At 59.9% G+C, this 18,657-nt stretch overlaps 2 protein-coding genes across 4 annotated transcripts; one reads left to right on the top strand and one right to left on the bottom strand.

Moving 5' to 3' along the window:
* The first annotated feature begins 782 nt into the window (after nt 1-782).
* Nucleotides 783-11,780, top strand: LOC102445083 (proteasome subunit alpha type-6-like). The gene is made up of 7 exons (XM_075917245.2): nt 783-952; nt 1,687-1,781; nt 3,493-3,574; nt 4,882-5,037; nt 5,492-5,667; nt 6,287-6,381; nt 6,466-11,780. The coding sequence occupies exons 1-7, from the start codon at nt 877-879 to the stop codon at nt 6,521-6,523; spliced, it is 738 nt and encodes a 245-aa protein (XP_075773360.1). The 5' UTR covers nt 783-876; the 3' UTR covers nt 6,524-11,780.
* On the bottom strand, nt 11,141-18,352 carry NFKBIB (NFKB inhibitor beta). 3 transcript variants are annotated; one of them, XM_075917244.2, is made up of 6 exons: nt 17,913-18,333; nt 16,851-16,956; nt 15,687-15,915; nt 15,178-15,266; nt 14,836-15,069; nt 11,141-13,871 (listed from the first exon to the last, which is right to left on the bottom strand). In XM_075917244.2, exons 1-6 carry the CDS (start codon nt 18,248-18,250, stop codon nt 13,824-13,826), a joined length of 1,044 nt encoding a protein of 347 aa, XP_075773359.1. In that variant the 5' UTR covers nt 18,251-18,333; the 3' UTR covers nt 11,141-13,823. The 3 variants fall into 3 exon arrangements, with proteins under 3 accessions (XP_075773359.1, XP_075773358.1, XP_075773356.1); XM_075917243.2 differs by lacking the exon at nt 11,141-13,871 and adding an exon at nt 13,890-14,134 and having other exon boundaries at nt 15,208-15,266; nt 17,913-18,352; XM_075917241.2 differs by lacking the exon at nt 11,141-13,871 and adding an exon at nt 13,895-14,134 and having other exon boundaries at nt 17,913-18,343.
* Between the last annotated feature and the right edge of the window lie 305 nt (nt 18,353-18,657).

The raw sequence follows: 18,657 nt of genomic DNA on the forward strand, positions 1-18,657 counted from the left end.
TCGCAGCTGATCCTTGGCTGTGATAAACGCCGCGCCGGGGCCTCTGGCCGGGGAGGCCGCTGGCTGCGTGCGCCCCGTCCAGCTCAGCGCCTGGCAAGTGCTGAAGCTGCGGTTTCTGCTGCCCCCCCAGCATCCCTCATTCACATGCGTACCACAGGGGTCCGGCTCGCTGAGCATCACCCGGGCAGGGGCTAGGATCATATTGCTGGGGGTAGGAGCCAGGGGTTCCAGCTCCCCGCCCTCAAGCCACTGTACCGCACGCCCCGCCCACAGCTGGGGGTAGAAGCCAGGAGTCCGGACGTGCAGCAGGTCGACACTGCTTGCCCACTCATGCAGCATGCTCTGGGGAGGAACAATGCAGGCTTACACAGAGCAGCTGAAAGAGCCAGAGAGGAGGAGAGCGAGTTGATGGCAGAGACCTCAGGAATCATCCGGTCCAGCCCCCTACCCACAGCAGGGCCAGCCCCAGGGCTTTGTCAAGCAGGGACTTAAAAACCTCTCGGGACGGAGCGTCCACCCCCCCCCCCCCCCGGGAACCCTCCCTGCGCTTCCCACCGCCTAGGGAAATCGTTCTCTCTAATATCCAGCCTTCATGTGCAGTTCACCCTGGAAGGAGACAGATGGCAGGGCGGATGGTGACTCCCTGCACCTCCCTCCAAAACGCCCACCCCAGTGCCCGGCCCCCCCAGCCCCCGCGAGTGCACCGCCCTGTCCCTTCCCAGCACCCCGCTGCAGCTCCAGTTCTGCCCAATGAGCGCGGGAGTGGAAAGGGACTTTCCACGGGTGAAGTGAAAGCGAAAGGGAAAGAGGCAGGTGTCCCTGGCTCTGTGGAGGGCCCTGGTCGGTCTGTCTCCCTCCACCGCCCCCCACGGCAAAATGTCCCGCGGCTCCAGCGCTGGCTTCGACCGCCACATCACCATCTTCTCCCCCGAGGGGCGTCTCTACCAAGTGGGTCAGTCCATGGGGCCCGGGTGCAGGCCAGAGCAGGATTGGGGCCCCCAAGCGCCAGGCCTGGAATCAGCCACGGGCTGGGCTGTGTGGGGGAGGGGTAATGGCGGTCAAGACTCCTGGGGAGTGGGGTCTAGTGGTTAGAGCAGGGGGAGCGGGCTGGCAGCCAGGATTCCTGGGTTCAGTGCCTGGATCGGGGAAGGAATGTGGTTGACTGTTTTTAGAGCAGGACGGGGAGCCAGGACACCTGGGTTCTGCCCGAGTTCTGAGAGGGGAGTGAGGTTTAGTGGTTAGAGCAGGGGTGGAGAGCCGGAATACCTGGGTTCTGAGAGGGGAGTGGGATCTAGTGATTAGAGGAGGGCAGGGAGCTAGGACACCTGGGCTCTGTCCGAGTTCTGAGAGGGGAGTGGGGTTTAGTGGTTAGAGCGGGGCAAGGCACCAGGACATGTGGGTTCTATCCCCAGCTCTGATAGAGTGGGGGCTAGTGATTAGAGAAGGGTGGAGCTAAGAGTCAGAACTCCTGGGCTCATTTCCCAACACCATACTGATTTGCAGCAGAGCCTGAGACAAGTCCCTTCTGGCCCCTTATGCCTCAGTTTCCCCACCGGTAAAAGGAGGGCGGGGTGGCTGCCTGGCAGGAGCAAGCAGGTTTTTGTCTGGGAAGCTCCTGAGAAGGGCCACCCCCACCCGCTTTCTTCCCCTCCCCCCTTGCATTTACTGAGCGTTGTCTGGTTGCAGAATACGCTTTCAGAGCCATCAGCCAGGGGGGGCTGACCACCGTGGCTGTGAGAGGGGAGGAGTCTGTGGCCGTGGTCACCCAGAAAAAAGTGCCGGTAGGAGCCCAGCATGGGGGGCAGAGGCAGGAGATCGGGAGGGCTAAGGGGGGCCCATGGTGCCCAGCATTAAGGATGGCAGCCTTGGCTCTTTGCTGGCACCGACCACGGCCCCATCCTGGTGCCAGCCGATCCCATTGAGCGGGGACCCTTGGGAAGGCAGAACACGTGCACCTGAGCTGGGGTTGGGCCAGGATCCCGGGGTTCACGCCCGGGCTCTCATGCCCCGTTGTGCCATGACCAGCTGGGGTCAGGCTGAGGGCTGACTGCGTGGGGAGAGCACCCCCTAGTGCCCCCTGTGTGGTATCGGCACCCCCTAGTGTCAACACTGACTGAGGGGGAAAGCGCCCCCTGCTGAGCGTTCCGCCCCACTTCCTGCCCCACAGCACCCCCTAGTGCCCCCGGTGCCAGCACTGTGTGGTATCGGGAGAGCGCCCCCTGCTGAGCCTTCCACCCCACAGCACCCCCTAGTGCCCCCTGTGTGGTATCGGCACCCCCTAGTGTCAACACTGACTGAGGGGGAAAGCGCCCCCTGCTGAGCGTTCCGCCCCACTTCCTGCCCCACAGCACCCCCTAGTGCCCCCGGTGTCAGCACTGTGTGGTATCGGGAGAGCGCCCCCTGCTGAGCATTCCACCCCACTTCCTGCCCCACAGCACCCCCTAGTGCCCCCGGTGTCAGCACTGTGTGGTATCGGGAGAGCGCCCCCTGCTGAGCCTTCCACCCCACTTCCTGCCCCACAGCACCCCCTAGTGCCCCCGGTGTCAGCACTGTGTGGTATCGGGAGAGCACCCCCTGCTGAGCCTTCCACCCCACTTCCTGCCCCACAGCACCCCCTAGTGCCCCCGGTGTCAGCACTGTGTGGTAACAGGAGAGCACCCCCTGCTGAGCCTTCCACCCCACTTCCTGCCCCACAGCACCCCCTAGTGCCCCCAGTGTCAGCACTGTGTGGTATCAGGAGAGCACCCCCTGCTGAGCCTTCCACCCCACTTCCTGCCCCACAGCACCCTCTAGTGCCCCCGGTGTCAGCACTGTGTGGTATCGGGAGAGCGCCCCCTGCTGAGCCTCCTGCCCCACTTCCTGCCCCACAGCACCCCCTAGCGCCCCTGGTGTCAACACTCACAGCGAGGGGACAGTGCTCCCTGCTGAGCCTTCCGCCCCACTTCCTGCCCCACAGCACCCCCTAGTGCTCCCGGTGTCAGCACTGTGTGGTATCAGGAGAGCGCCCCCTGCTGAGCCTCCTGCCCCACTTCCTGCCCCACAGCACCCTCTAGTGCCCCCGGTGTCAGCACTGTGTGGTATCAGGAGAGCGCCCCCTGCTGAGCCTTCCACCCCACTTCCTGCCCCACAGCACCCTCTAGTGCCCCCGGTGTCAGCACTGTGTGGTATCGGGAGAGCGCCCCCTGCTGAGCCTTCCACCCCACTTCCTGCCCCACAGCACCCCCTAGCGCCCCTGGTGTCAACACTCACAGCGAGGGGACAGTGCTCCCTGCTGAGCCTTCTGCCCCACTTCCTGCCCCAAAACACCACCTAGGGTCAACACTGACGGCGTGGGGACAGTGGCCCCTGCTGCGACTTCTGCACCACATCCTGCAGCAGAGCGCCTCCTAGTGGTAACATCCCGCAGCACAGCGCCCCAATGGCAGGCTGAGGCTCTTGCACTGCAGAGGGAAGCGACTCAGCAGGCTCCGGTGTCTTTGCCCCCCTCCCCAGGACACGCTTCTGGATCCCAGCACGGTCACCAACCTGTATCGCCTGACAGAGACCATCGGCTGCGCCATGACCGGCATGAGCGGTGAGCGGGGCTCCGAGCACCTCCCAGGCTGAGCCCTGGCCTGGTCCTCGCGATGCCTGGGGAGCCCAGCCCACATGGGGACTGAGTCTGCGACAGCCCCAGGAACAGGGCCTGGGCTCTGCCCCCAACCTTTTCGCTCTGGAGTTCACTGGTCCAACCGCCCTGCTCCCTCCGTGTGGCAGCCTGACACCAGGTCCAGACGTGACCCCGCGGCGCTTCCAGAGGCTGCCCCACAGCCCTGGTCTAGAGCGCGGGGGTGAGCGAGGCAGGCTGCACGGCGATGTCGCTCCTCTAGCAATCCCCCAGCCTGGACGCACGGGAACACACCGCTACGGTAGCACCTGGGAGCCACAAACTGAGCTCAGGCTCCGGGCCCTGTCCAGCCCCCGCTCGGCTGAGCTCAGGGCCAAACCTCCCCCATAGTACGGTGCCAGCTGTTGCCCAGACCCCCATTCTGACCAAAATCGGGGCTTCCCCTTGAGCTGGGGGCTGCCCAGACCCCTGCAAACCCCAACCCGAGACCAGGGCCCCCTTACGCCAGGCGCTGCCCACACAAGGGCAAGCAGCCCCTGCCCTGAGAGGGTCACTCGCTAAACAGCCCTACTTTGCGGATGGGGACCCTGGGGTGCAGAGGGAGGGGGCGGCTCGCCCCAGGTGTGCAGCCCCAGAAGTGTTAGGGCTTCTGTCCTGTTTGAGAGAGCCGGTCGGTCGGGTGCAATGGAGCCACTGAACCGTGCAGTTCTGGTTCCCTCCAGCGGGGGGCAGCAGGTAGGCGTGCGCACACACACACGCACACACACACCAGGGCTCACTCCCCCCAGCAGGGGGTGACAGGAGCGCACATACACACACACACACACACACACACACACACAGAGCAGGGCTCAGCCCCTCCAGCAGGGGGCGACACACACACACCCACCCACACACACACAGAGCAGGGCTCAGCCCCTCCAGCAGGGGGCGACACACACACACACACACACACAGCAGGGCTCAGCCCCTCCAGCAGGGGGCGACACACACACACACACACACACACACACACACAGAGCAGGGCTCAGCCCCTCCAGCAGGGGGCGACACACACACACACACACACACACACACACACACAGGGCAGGGCTCAGCCCCTCCAGCAGGGGGCGACACACACACACACACACACACACACACACACACAGCAGGGCTCAGCCCCTCCAGCAGCGGGCGACACACACACACACACACACACACGCACGCAGGGGGCGGCAGGAGGGAGCAGTGCCGCGTGTACCTCGTTTGACGGGGGCTCCTTTCCCACCCAGCCGACGGCCGGTCCCAGGTGCAGCGCGCCCGGCACGAGGCCGCCGAGTGGAAGTACAAGAAGGGCTACGAGATCCCGGCGGCGATGCTGTGCCGGCGTATGGCTGACATCTCACAGGTCTACACCCAGAACGCCGAGATGAGACCCCTGGGCTGCTGTGAGTGATGGGGGCTGGGGAGAGCCACCCCGCTAGCACCCCTCTGCTACGTACCTACCCAGTCACCTCTCTTTTACCCACTGAGCCCTGCTGATCACCCCCATCCCGTGCCCCGCCCTTAACCCCTGCCTGCCCCTTTACTTAGTGCTGCCCCCTACGGCTACCCCAGCAACCCCCCAGCTTTTCCCCATTCTCCTGCCTGGGGTCCCCTTTGAGCCCCTTACCCTGGCTCTGCTCCACACATGGGTTAGCAGCTCAAGTGTGGCAACGAGCCAGATTCCAGACGGGGGGGCCAGAGCCATGGGCCTTTGCAGCATCAGCTGTTAGGGACATTCCTTTCGCTCTGGAAGTTCCCGGGGGAATTGGAGTCCGCTTTGCGCCCTGGGATCACGCTCCCTGCCGCCAGGGACTGACAGACACACGGGCTCCTGCCCCTTCCCGGATCTCCTGGCAGGTATGATTTTGATTGGGATCGACCCTGAACTGGGCCCCCAGCTGTTCAAGTGTGACCCGGCCGGCTACTACTGCGGCTACAAAGCAACCACTGCTGGGGCGAAGCAGACTGAGGCTAACAGCTTCCTGGAAAAGACTTTGAAGAAGAAACGGGACTCACCTGTGGATCCTGTAGAGGTCAGTGTGTGCCCGTGTGCGTGCCCATGTGTCTACATGCATGCCAGTGCATGTGACTCTACCTGGACACATGTCTGCTGGGTGGGACCATACACCTCTGTATCATTGCATGTCTGAGCTGACTGGGTGGATGCCTCCTCTTCCCAAAGCACCATAAGCCCTGTGCTGGCATAGATCTATCAGTCTGGTGCCGGAGTGGATGCACATGCGTACGCAGTCCTCCACCAGCTGTTCCACAGCGCAACCACTCCCAGCAGCAGCAACCGGTCTGGTGAAAGTTTGGAACTTTGCTGTCCAGCAGTCACGTTTCATTTAAAATATTAGCATAGGGAGAAGAGTGGTCCCGATTCTTCCAATGTTATGTGTCTTGGTAACATCATGTAGCAGGGAGTTCCGCAGGCTAACCACCTGTTGCCTAGATCAGTGGTGTGCAACCCGTGGGTCGCGACCCCCAAGGGGATCGTGTATGTCTTCCCGGGGAGTCACGGTGCTTAGATCCGGCCAGCCAGGGGCTGGGCCTGGCCGTTGGCGGCCCCTGCGGTACAGGAGTCGCAGATCAAAAAAGGTTACGCACCAGTGGCCTGGAACAAGCTTTTTCCTTTTCTTCCTTTGCTGCCAGCTGGCGATTACTTGCTTGTCAACAGTCCTCTCCCAGGACTTCAAGGCCAGCGAGATCGAAGTGGGGATAGTGACAATGGAGCAGCCCAGATTCCGGTAAGACCTCTTGGGCTGCACGTTCCGACTGCCCATTTCCAGAGCCACCTCCAGTTAACAGCAGCTTGTCTTGGTGGCTTGCAGGATGCTGACCGAGGAAGAGATCGAGCGGCACCTGGTTGCCATCGCGGAAAGGGAGTGAGCTCAGTGACCACTGTGGAGTCCTTCAGGTTACGGGCGTGGACAAGAACCCACTTCTGAACAGGACCCCTCGAAAGCCTGGACCTGCGTTATCCTGTTAGCAGGGGGATTTGCCCAGAGCAATGGGCTGAAGTAACACTGGCCTGCAGTACTTTTAAAAACGTTTAATTACAACCCTCCTAATCCAGGTCCTTCCTGACCCCCGTGACAGCCGAGAGCCTGGAGCATGAGATTTCGGTCTCCCTCTCGGGCCTTGTCTTTGTGAAGAAAAGAAGCAGCATTTAGACTGACATGCTTAATCTCTATGGGACGAGTGTAAAATTAAGCCCGGGCATAGGTCTTCACAGCAGTGGCCAGCCTGGTAAAACCTCACCCTGCGTCCAGTTCTAGTACCCACAACTCAGGAAGGATGCTGACAAATTGGAGGGGTCAGAGAAGAGCTATGGAAAGGATTAAAGGTTAGAAAACCGCCGTAAAGTGACAGACTCAATGAGCCCCATTGATTTAGCTTAACGAGAAGGGGAAGCGTAACTCGATCCCCGTCGATCAGTACCTGCATTAGGGATGTGAAATTGCAAGTAATTGACTAATCGAATAGTTGATGCATTTTGCCTCAACTATTCGATTAGTCGAGAGGGCGCCTCCAGCTTCCACGTGTAGCACCAGCTCTAGGGCTGTTGCTACACTTCAAGGGCGAAAACACTGCGGGGAGCCCCAGGTCAGCTGGGGGTTCCCCGCTGACCCCAGGCTCCACGTGGAGCTGTCGGTTTGAAAAGCCGCAGGGAGCTCGGTGCCAGGCTCCTCGTGGCGTTTCAAAGCGGCACTCCGCACGGAGCCTGCGGCGGAATCCCCAGTTGATCCCAGGCTCCACGGGACTCTGCCGCTTTGAAATGCTGCGTGCAGCTGGGGGACACCCCAGCTAGCCCCGAAAGCAGCAGAGCCGCATGGAGCCCAGGGTCTGGCCCCAGACTCCATACGGCACCGCTGCTTGGAAGTACCCACTCTTCCCACCCCACTTGCTGCCTCTTTCTGATAGAAGCAGCGGGGGGTGGGGGCGCGAGGGTGGAGAAACGACTAGTCCTTCACGTCCCTAGCCTGCATGGGGGCAAATCTTTACTAACTGGCTCTTTGGTCTGAGAGAGAAAGGTCTGGTTCAGTCCAAGGGCTGGAAGTGGAAACTAGACCAATTCAGACTGAAAAGGAGGTGTGAAATGGAGCAATTTACCAGCCTCATGAGGGATTCCCCTCGCTGGCTGTTTGTAAATCCAGATGGGCTGTTTACCTCCTCTGGAAATTATTTGAGGGCAGGTGTCTGGTCTGTGCTCTGTGCTCATCAGGCAATTTCCTATCTCCTCCCCCTTAGCAAAACAGAGCCAGGAAAGGGAATGATCCGTTCGCAGGTCTCCAATGGGCCCATGTGGCCTTTTACATCAGAGGCTAACTTTAATCAGCACGGCTGCGGGTGTGGGCAAGCCTGTAAAACTGTGCTTCATTTGTATGGGAGTGGTGCGTGCAGGAATTCAGTGCGTGCAGGAATGGAGCGTGAGACAGGATCCGTTACTAGGAGATCTCAGGCCTTGTCCATACACTACAGATGACACTGGTTTAGCTAGTGCCGGTGGCTAAACACCCCGTGTAAACGTGCTCAGGCCAGGGGAATAGCTTAAGCAATATGACTGCATCTTCCTCGGGAGCTTTCCCTGTACCATATGGGCTGCTGGACTGTAGCTGTACCAGCAACACAGGATTAACCTAGTGCTGTACCGAGGTTCAAGAGCTCCGGGTTAAATTTCTTGGGTTGGTTGAGTTTGGAAAGGGGAAGACCGAGAGGGGACATGGTAGCGGCTTTCAAGTACCTAAAAGGGTGTTACAGGGGGGGAAGGAGAAAAATGGTTCTTCTTGGCCTCTGAGGGTAGGACAAGCAGCGATGGGCTTAAATTGCAGCAAGGGAGGTTTAGGTTGGACATTAGGAAAACTGTCAGGGTGGTTAAACACTGATAAATGGCCTAGGGAGGTTGTGGAATCTCCACTATTGAAGATTTTTAAGAGCAAGTTAGACAGACACCTGTCAGGGATGCTCCAGATGGCGCTTGGTCCTGCTGTAAGATCTGGGACGGGTCACGCTGACCGCTCCTTCCTAGTTCATATCCCAGGACAAAATCTTATCCTACCTGATCCAGGAACGTGAACTAGTTTTGTAAGGCCCAGACACTCTGGCACCTAACTGGTTACAAAGCACACACCTGTGCTGGAACAATGTGATTCTCGCCTCTTTCTCCTCCCGCGCCTCTTCTCTGTGCGGGCTGCCGGACCGGTTTGTTGTGATGGCAACAGGGAAAGACGCGGGTGTGTTTATAAAGGAGAGGCACTCTGGTTGTGAAAACCGCACGACTCAGGGCTGTGTAGAACCCAGAGGCACGTTTACTCACTGCTAGAAACAAACTGGATTGTTAGCTAGTTTCCAAACACCAGCTATTTCACGTTGATCGTGTCCCTTTCGAACCCTGCCCCACCCATGCGAGACAGGCCTTTCCTTCTTGTGCTAAAAGCTCTGCCCCGTTGGATTTGCCACCAGCAAAGTCCCAGAGGGTTGAGACAGGGCTCCCAGCCCACTTGCAAAGGGAGAACTTTAATCTGTTAAACACCGAGCTGCACGAACTGCTCCCCGGCTTCATGAATCCACTGCGTAACCCCGTGGTGCCAACTAGCTTAGCTTTCCCCTCTGAAAACCAGGAAGGGAAGGGTTAGCGCACATGACCCCCCTGCACACACATCTGGCAGCTTGGCTCAAACCACACTGGAGAGCCAACTTTTACCCTGGGTAACTACACTGCTGCCCTGCAGGGACAGCTAGACACTAGGGGCTGAACCTTGATCCAGCGCTTTCTGCTCCAGCAAGGTCTGCGGTCTGGCCTGATCTGAGTGAACCGGGTGGCCACGTCCCCCGCGGTCCAGTAAAGTTTGTTTGCAGCCCCCAGTCAGACTCCCAGGGTTCTGGGCTGCTGTTAGCTCTAATTGACCCCTCAGAGCCCAGGAAGCAGTGGGGACGTTGCTCGACAATACTGGCCTCCCACGGGTCGGCATCGGTCAGGTGCGGAGGGTGCCGGATTAGAGAGGTTCAACCTGTAGAGCTCAGCTCGAGGAGGGTGATCTCACTCTGGGGCCATGGTGTGACCCTTTGGGGTGTCCCAGATCTGGGGTGGGGATTGCGTCTCAGGAACCCCGAATGTGGAGTAGCGGCCCTGCCCTTCTGGCAGCTCCACAATTTAAGAAAACTGAGATGCTGGCTTGTTTTGCAAACCAGGAGAAAGCCAGAGCCCCTTCCCCCTGAATTCCAGTGGTCTTTAGGAACATGCTGACTCCCCCCAGCACGTGGGTGATCTAGTCATTTCATGCTGGCGTCCAGCACTGCAGCATCTGGGCCCTGCCGTGTAAACGCAAGAGGAAATCAGGCCTGGAGGGTCTGACCCGTCTCCCGTTTGTGGCAGGGGGTCTCTGTGAAGTGGACGGCGGAACTCATTGCCACAGAACAGCACCAAGGCCAGGAGTGTGGTATGGTTCAAAGAGGGACTAGAGCTAAAGGGTGGGTCTGCCAGAACGGCTCCCAGGGGGATGCTTGTGGATCAGCCGCAGCTACTTCAATGCACCTTGTGCTGGAATGATTCCCCCAGAGGTAAGGCCTTGGATCAAACTGCTGGAACAATTAGTGAAGAGAGGCCTCACGGGCAGAGCTCAAGCTTAGCCCTAAGGAGCCAGCAGCTCCAGTCCTAGCTCTGCCACTGGCCTGGTGGGTGACCTTTGGGCCAGTCACTTCCCCTTCCCATCCCTGATCTGTAAAATGGGGATAAAATGCTGCTCACCTGGGGTGTGTCTACAGGGTTTTGTCAGCAAAACTATACCTGTGTCTACACTGCCGCTGAGTGCTAGTGACATAACATCGACAGAACGCGGCAGTTTTGTCGACAGCTGTAAACCTCATTCTACGAGGAAGAACACCTTTTGTCGACAGAGTTCTGTGGCCAGAAGCCATTTCAGCTTCTTGCTTCTGCACGTAGACCAGAGTGAACTTTGTTACCCCAGCACAGAGGTCTGCACGATGAGCTATTGAAATGTGTTAACTGAGCTGGTTGAGAAAGGAGCCTCACTCCCTAGTACCTGCCCTCTATCTTGCTGAGAATAGTTCTGCTTTCTGAGTTTAATTGGTGATTTCTGTAATTGGATGCCCTGATGTCAGACTTGTTTGGTTAAAGGTATAAGGATACTAGGATTGATTGTATTAGCCAGCCGTACTGGGCCTGGCTCTGCTGGGACCATGTTTGGCTCACTCTGTGCCTTATTGATCAATAAAGCTGTATATTAGCCGCCAAAACAGAGAGGAGCGTTTGCTTCAACAGTGTTATTGCATCTACACTGTCCTGTCAACAAAGCGGCTTGCTTTGTCGACAGAACTGGATGTAGTCTAGACGCTCTTTGTCGTCTGTCGACAAAAGCCTGTCGTCTAGACGTACCCCTGGTGTATCCAGCACTCTGAACTCTATGGCTGGGAAGCGCCACGTAGGAACCAAGTATTATGAGAGCTGGACTCTGGCTGTGATCTGCCCTCCATACAGACACGTGGTTATTACTGTCAGCCACTAACTTTAATCTCATTTCTACTCACTGGTCAGAAGAGACACAATACAGAGCATGAGCAAAGACCAGCAGGGAGAAAGACAACTACACAGAACTGTACAAAGTTAGACAGCAGCTTGTACAACACTCCCGACATAGCTTAAAACCCACGTGCTGGACGAGTAACGTGGTGTGTCCCCCGAGATACGGCCCTAGCTGGGACACGGGGACGAGCTTACGTGGAAAGAACCATCTCCCTGTCCCTGGGAGAGGAATGCTACAGGGTTTTGCCCTCGCTGCATGGTACTGGAAACTGATCAGCCAGTCCCAGTCACTTGCAGCTGCCAAACTGGGAGGCATGTGGTGAACAAAGCTGACAAAGAAGGGTCCCCTGCCCAAAGCCCCTTTGTGGGGCTGAGCATCCAAGTATGTTCAAGCCCAGAATGCCAAGTTTTGAGACCTGCCCCGTGCAGAGATGTACGTCACAGGAGGGGGATTTCTCCGTTAGTGTGGGCACAGTCAGACTGGTCTGAAGGTGCCTTCTACTGGTGCAGCCAAAGAAACTGCTTTACCTAGGGAGAGACAGCATTGCCTAGTGTGCAGAGCACGGGACCGTACCTGTTCCCCCGTCTGTAAAACAGACAAACCTCCATCATCTCGATGCACAGAGCCAAGCTTACCGAAGTGCTGCAGCGTGAGTGCCTAGACAGGCCCTTTAACGACACGGGCCTGGAGGAATCAAGCCTGGTCTGCTCGAGGGCGGGGAAGAGGATTGCCAATCCCGGAACTTCAGCCCTTCGCACCGGGGCAGGTGAACCCCCTGCGAATCTCCCTGTCCCTCCCCTACGCTGTGGCAGAGGCCGCTGCTGTCAGCCTCAGAGAATTAACCCTGCCCCCTACACACCTGAAGCCCCCAAGCTGCTGTGGCCGGGGGATTTATTGGCCAGGAGCGGGAGAACACAGAGGAGGAAACAGCAGCCTTGTGGAACAAGAGGGTTTGTTTCAAATTCAATCTTCTCCCCCTTCACCCTTCAACCCCTCCGATGGAAGGAGGGGAGGTATCCTGCACCTAATGCAGCAACGCTGCTTGGACAAGCTGAGCTCCAAACCCCTGGGGCGAAGCCAGGGTCTACTTTGTATCTACGCGGGAACAGCAGGAAGGACCCCCGGCTGCGCAAGGGACAACGGGAGCCCTGCCTCTCGGCCTCGCGAGCAGCTGGTTTGCACAAGTACCAGGCCAGCTCAGGGCATCTCTTCCCACATCACCTCACGGAAGCAATGCCACTGCTCAGCACAGGGGGGCTGAACTTGTCACATGGCCTGTTTGAATCAGGAAAGTTTCCAGTTTGGGAGTCAAAACAGCTTTGGGGTTTGCCATTTTTAATACAGCCAGCCCCAGACAATCAGGGTCTAAATCATGCAACTGACGTCGTTTTGACCTGCCACTTGTGAAAGGCTCAGATGGAGTTTTCAGCCCAATCTAGTACAGGCAAATTTTCTGCTTTCCAAGAACACTATGGGATGGGCATACTGGTTCCCACAGCTCTGGAAGAAACAACCAGGGCCAAGCAGTGTGAACAGGGCTTTGCAGCCAGTCAACGGGCAAAGAAAAAAAACCAGACTCCTCAGGTGGGGGGGACGGAAGGGGGAAGACAAAGCTGGTCCCACCGGTACTGGCAGAGAAGCAGCGGCCAGTGCGGATACGGACACAGCTTGGCCCCTATGCACAGATCCGACTCAGGACACAGCCTGTCCCTCTTTCTCCATCTCTGACCCAAATCGAACAGGTCCAGCCACATCACTCACATCTCAACTCTTTCCAGCATCTTGCTCCGCCCCCTTTGGGACGTTGAAGACCGCTCTCCCCCTCTGCTCATAACAGGCCATCCCAGTCTTTCCACCAGCCTCGTCTCCCCTCAGCTCCTCCTGCGGATTCCTCCCCGCCCCACCTGTTTCAATCCAGCAACCCCACACTCCAGCTATTCCCTCTCTGGGCTGCTGGGTCTTCTGCCAGTGCTTCGGGTCTGATTTCCAGGTGCACTCACGCACCTTTGTCCTTACAGCTAGCTGAGCAGACCACGTCTGCAGGGCACTTGCAAAACTCCTCCCGTCTCATTCAGGTGCTAGGATGGGAGCAGCTAAAAGGAATTTGGCCCCAACTACTCTGCTAGCAGCAGTTCGGCGGTGCTCAGTGCTTCTCAACATAAAAGAGGTAAACAGGCCGAGGTCTTTGAAAGGCCGCGCAAACCCTGCCAGAAACGCAGCTCGGTGCAGCTCCGCAGGGAGCTGAACTGCTTAGTTACATGAGCAACATCTGTGGGGCCCAGTGACACCCCTCATGTGGGCAGGGATACCGCTCCCGCTCCGAAAGCAAATGGCAAGCGGCTCCGCAGGGCAATCGGCCGACGCTCTAGCCCAGCTGCCGAAATGCCTGTTCTACTGTAAGGGAATCAAGGTAACTGGCTGCGACTGCCTACGTGGAGAGAGAAGGAAACGAACACGGCATTCAGCTACCGCTTCCAGGGAGCAGCTCTGTGCTGCCACAGAACTCGGCTCCTGGAGAGCCCGATCCAGCTGAGAACAAGCTTCTGCGGAGCTGCTTCCCACAAGGGCAGGGCAGGCTGCGAGTCTCTTCTGGAGGGGCTCCTCGGCCGCCAGCTCACGCTGCAGGCGCCGCAGGGCCGGCCCCATTAATTCTGATAGCGTCCACGGTTGATGACGATGTCGTCGTATTCTTCCTGAGAAACAGGAGAGCTTTGCTGATGACCTCCGAGATACGGCAAGGGCCTGTTTAGGGATCATTACGGAGCAGGTGGGGAGGGCCAGGATCAAACGGCTTCATCGGTTAAAGCCAGAAGAGACAACAGCGATCAACCGACCTCCTGTGTGACACAGGCCACACAACTGGCCTGCGTTCGCTCCTGTGGGAGCTACAGCAGATATTGGGGGGGGCTCCGATTTGGATTTGGACATTGCCAGCGATGGAGAATACACCACAGCCCTGGGAAAGTTAAGGACTAATTACTCTGTTCAGATTAACCCCTTAGAGCTAGACACATCTGCCTGTACGTAGCTTCAACTTCCAGCAACTGGATCACGGAAAACCTTTGAGAGCCAGCTACTGTCAAATTTCTCTCTGCCAGCTCGCCGGGCTTGATTTGCGCCAGGCCTCAGTCCCAGCTCCCTAGGCTCAGCAGTACCTCTGAGTCTCCTGCGTCAACTCCAGACGCAAATCACCACAGAGCCCCGGCACCCCCCCCCCCCGCAGCATAGGTACGTACAGACCGACCCAGGCAGAGCGCACCCTGCTCTGCATTAATCTACGTAGACCAGAGACTCAGGGAACTCGACCCATTTGAAAAGAGAATCTCTTGCTGGGGAAAAGATCCCTTTGGCTTCTCTGCTGTCAAACCCAATGGCAGCTTCTCCACCCATTGTGTGTCAGAGGGGAGGGGCCTGCCAGGAGCGGAGGGGGGCTGGTGGCACAGAGGACTAGGAACCAGGCTGAGACCTGCCAATTCCTACACATGGGGGACGTTGCAATGGCTTTTCAGCACTGCCCTCTAGGCCTCCTACAGGGGGAGGGGTGGCTCTAGAGCAGAGATGAGGCCACTTGCAAGCTTGGCCTGGCTTTGCCGAGGGGGTGCCTGCACTCCTCCCTCCTGCACCGCTAGGCCAGCGCACACGCCCAACCCCACTCACGTCGCTGCTGTCATCTGAACTGTCCTCTGAATCCCAGTCCGGCTCCTCCGAGCCAAACTCCCGGAGCAGCTGCAAGATCTTTTGGTTGGGCCTGTGCATGGCGCTGTAGATGGGGGTGTAACCAACATACATCCGGGCCCCCGGATCTGCTCCAGCATGCAGCAGGTACTCCACCACCTCCGGGCTCTGAGACTCCACTGCCAAGTGGAGGGGACTCCGGCCACAGCTCAGCTCCTGCCAGTGGTGGACAGACCAGTCAGCAAGAAAGAGACTTCTGAGAAGGGTAAATACCTTCTGATCCCTGGCCACCCCTCTCCATAGACGATCCGCCCTTGCACTAACCGCCTTGTTGAGACTGGCTCCGGCGCTCACCAGGAGCTTGACTGCTTCAAGATCCTTCCGCAGGACAGCCACATGCAGCGGCGTGTAACCTATGGGAACCGAGAGCAGACAATCCTGATCAACCCAAGAAGTAACTCTCTGACCAGGCCCCTCTCAGCTGGCTGTTGTCAAGGCAGTGTCAGAGGATTGGTATAGAATACACCGCACACTACGTATCTCTCCAGCATGCTGCCTTTTGGTTTTTTCACCCCCAAAGTAGTAGGCCACGCCCTAAGTTAAGCCACTTCCATATGCAAAGAAATGGGCATTGAAACTACTTCGGCAGTGGCCAAGTTCTGGGGTTCTCTGGGGCTGTTCTATTCATATTCAGCCCTTCACAGCCTTGAGGGAAATGGAGGGTAACTGGGCCACAGAGAGCTCTGGCCATGCTGGCTGGGGAAGGACACAGCATGCTCAGGACAAAGGTCCCACGTGTAACACTCCCAGGTGGGTGACGAGAGGCTCCATACCATCATAATTGGTGCAGTCCAACTGAGCCCTGGCGTCACTCCCTTCACAGGATCTGCGCATGCTCAACGATGCCAAGAGCCACTGTGCACAGTCCCGCCAGCCCTCCCGGCATGCCAGGTGCAGCGCCGTGTGGCCGCCTTTCTCCTGCACGCAGAGCCCTGCCCCGGCTGCCATCAGCTTGCGGACAAAGTTGGAGGCACCGAGGATGACTGCAATGTGCAATGCCGTCTGGGGAAGGTCAGCGAGATAGACAGGTCAGAAAGCTCTGTGGCTGATCTTCCCTAAAAAGTGCCCGGCCTACTAACACCACTACAGATCGCTTCTTTCCATGGGCTGTCACTCTAATAGCGTCACACCCCATATTCCAGACGCAGCGCTGAAAAGCAGCCACCTCTGGGCAGGCAGGCAGTGGCCAATTGCACAAGCAGGTCAGAAATTTTAGTCAAGGACACGACTATTCACACAAAAGCTGTCTCTACTACCCAGGCACAGGAGCCGACACGGTCTTGTCCTTCCTCTGCACCGTGAGCTACATGGAAGGCAGCTGATTTGCCTGGCATGAGCGCGACCACCTTACACCCTTTAAACAAAGCCCTCCCTGGCCCCGTTTACTTTGGTCCACTGCCACTGTCAATTCCCCAGCCTTCCTTACATTCCCCGGCCATATATTGGAGCAGACCAAAGCTCCAGTTAGTCCAACACCCTGTCTTCCGACAGTGGCCAGCGCCAGAGAGAAGGAACAGGTAGCCATCAGGGGATCCAGGGGAAGATGTGTTTGGATATTAGTGTCTCATTTATCAGTTGCTTGCAGGAGCATCTCCAGCATGCTAGATGCTATACAGACACAAAGCGAGGGATAGCTCCCTGCTCCAGAAAGACTGCTGTGCTCCGTAACACTCTTCCCTGCTCCCCCAACTCATTTATGATGCAGAGGAATTAATATGTGGTTGTGTTTCATCTTCCTGCCAGCAACCCAATCACTCCCTACAGGAGGTGGCATGGGCGATATCGTGTAGGAAGCTGACTAGGAGCCACTACTCCCGAGTTTTGTCCCCAACTGGCTGTACAATGTTCAGGCAAACCAATGTGGCTCTTTGTGCCTCAGTTTCCCCACTGCAATTGCCAGAGACTACAGACAGAAAAAGCTCCAGTCTTGGCCCAACCTGGCTCAGGTCATTCTGCAGATCCAAGTACTCCGTCCCGGCCGTGTACTGCAGGATAGAATCCAGAAAGGCTTCGTGTTCATGAATCACAGCCAAGTGGAGGGCTCTGGGGATGGAAGAACAGACACCACTCCAAGCAAAATAAATAAGTACCCTGCAACTGGCTGGAAATGCCACCCATGAAAGGGAAGCAATAGCAAGAAGAGGAATCGATCTAGTCAGCAAAGAGCAAGTAGCAAGGAGCTGGGGGTGCAGCAGGGAAACCAGGTGGGTGTAAAACTCCTGGGAGTGTGGGCAATAGAATAGCTGCCAACAGTGACTGAATTCCTACAGTTAATGCCTAAAGCATCCCAGAAACTGGACACCAGGGACTGCAGGCCGCGGCCGATGGAGACAGCACTGAGATATCAAGGCAGCCGGGCGGGGGGGGAAGGGGGGGGGTGTTAGGACAGGGGCACAAGCCAAGCGCCCGGAGTCCAGGATGGGGGGGGGGGGGGGTTGGACGGGGCACAAGCCAAGTGCCTGGAGTCCAGGATGGGGGGGGGGGGGGGTTGGACGGGGCACAGGCCTGGGGGGGGGGGGGCTAGGGGGCCGGGGGGGGGCCCACGGGGGCCCGGGGGGGCGGGGGGGGGGGCTCGGACGGGGGCCCAGGCCCGGGGGGGCGGGGGGCTCGGGGGGCGGGGGCCCAGGCCCGGGGGGGCGGGGGGCTCGGACGGGGGCCCAGGCCCGGGGGGGGGGGGGCTAGGAGGGGGCCCAGGCCCGGGGGGGCGGGGGCTCGGAGGGGGGCCCAGGCCCGGGGGGGGGGCGGGGCTCGGGGGGGGCCCAGGAGGGGGGGCGGGGGGGGGGGGCCCAGGCCCGGGGGGGCGGGGCTCGGAGGGGGGCACAGGCCCGGGGGGGGGGGCGGGGGGGGGGCGGAGGGGGCCCAGGGGGGGGGGGGGCCCGGAGGGGGCCCCCGGGGGGGGGGCCCAGGCCCGGGGGGGCGGGGCTCGGAGGGGGGCCCAGGCCCGGGGGGGCGGGGCTCGGAGGGGGCACAGGCCCGGGGGGGGCTGGTCCCCCACTTACGTGTCCCCGTCCTCGGTGACGAAGCGCAGCACGTGGCGCAGCCAGGCCTCGGGGGGGCCCTGGCCGGGCGGGGGGTCCGCGACTCGCACGGAGCCCAGGCCCCGCGTCACCGCCCCCAGCGCCCCGCCCCCCTCCTCCTCCGCCGCCCCCAGCGCCGAGTCCGGCCGCTCCGGGCCGCCCGCGGGGTCGGGGGTCGGGGGGCAGGGGTCAGAGGTCACGGCCAGGCCCTCCTGGATTAGGCTGAGCTGCCCCTCCCCCAGCGAGCCCAGGCCGCTGTCGCACCAGTCCCCGTCCTCGCCCGCCTCGGCCCGCGTGGCCCCGCCCGCCGGCTCCGCCATGGCCCCCCCAGCGCCCGCCGCGGGGCACGCCGGGAAGCGGGGCGGGGCGCGGGGCAGGCCGGGAGGCGCGGGGCACGCTGGGAGGAGGGGCGGGGCAGGGGCGCGGGGCACGCTGGGAGGGGGAGGCGCGGGGCACGCCGGGAGGAGTGGAGGCGCGGGGCAGGCTGGGAGCGGAGGCAGGGGCGCGGGGCAGGCCGGGAGGGGGGGGGGGCGGGGCGGGGGCAGGGGCGCGGGGCACGCCGGGAGGAGGGGCGGGGCGGGGCAGGGGCGCGGGGCACGCCGGGAGGAGCGGAGGCGCGGGGCAGGCTGGGAGCGGAGGCAGGGGCGCGGGGCAGGCCGGGAGGGGGGGCGGGGCGGGGGGCAGGGGCGCGGGGCACGCCGGGAGGAGGGGCGGGGCGGGGGCGCGG

This window comes from Pelodiscus sinensis, chromosome 18 (genome assembly GCF_052426305.1).
Source record: "Pelodiscus sinensis isolate ZL-2025 chromosome 18, ASM5242630v1, whole genome shotgun sequence".
NCBI lineage: Eukaryota > Metazoa > Chordata > Testudines > Trionychidae > Pelodiscus > Pelodiscus sinensis.

Bases quoted from the DNA above. Each gene is read 5' to 3' on its own strand.
- LOC102445083 (XM_075917245.2), top strand. From the start codon at position 877: ATGTCCCGCGGCTCCAGCGCTGGCTTCGACCGCCACATCACCATCTTC. The intron at 5,038-5,491 runs GTGAGTGATGGG...ATCTCCTGGCAG, and splicing joins GATGAGACCCCTGGGCTGCT to GTATGATTTTGATTGGGATC. The intron at 5,668-6,286 runs GTCAGTGTGTGC...CTTTGCTGCCAG, and splicing joins CACCTGTGGATCCTGTAGAG to CTGGCGATTACTTGCTTGTC.
- NFKBIB (XM_075917241.2), bottom strand. From the start codon at position 18,250: ATGGCGGAGCCGGCGGGCGGGGCCACGCGGGCCGAGGCGGGCGAGGAC. The intron at 16,957-17,912 runs GTAAGTGGGGGA...TTCCATCCCCAG, and splicing joins GTCACCGAGGACGGGGACAC to AGCCCTCCACTTGGCTGTGA. The intron at 15,916-16,850 runs GTTGGGCCAAGA...GACCTTCCCCAG, and splicing joins TGCAGAATGACCTGAGCCAG to ACGGCATTGCACATTGCAGT.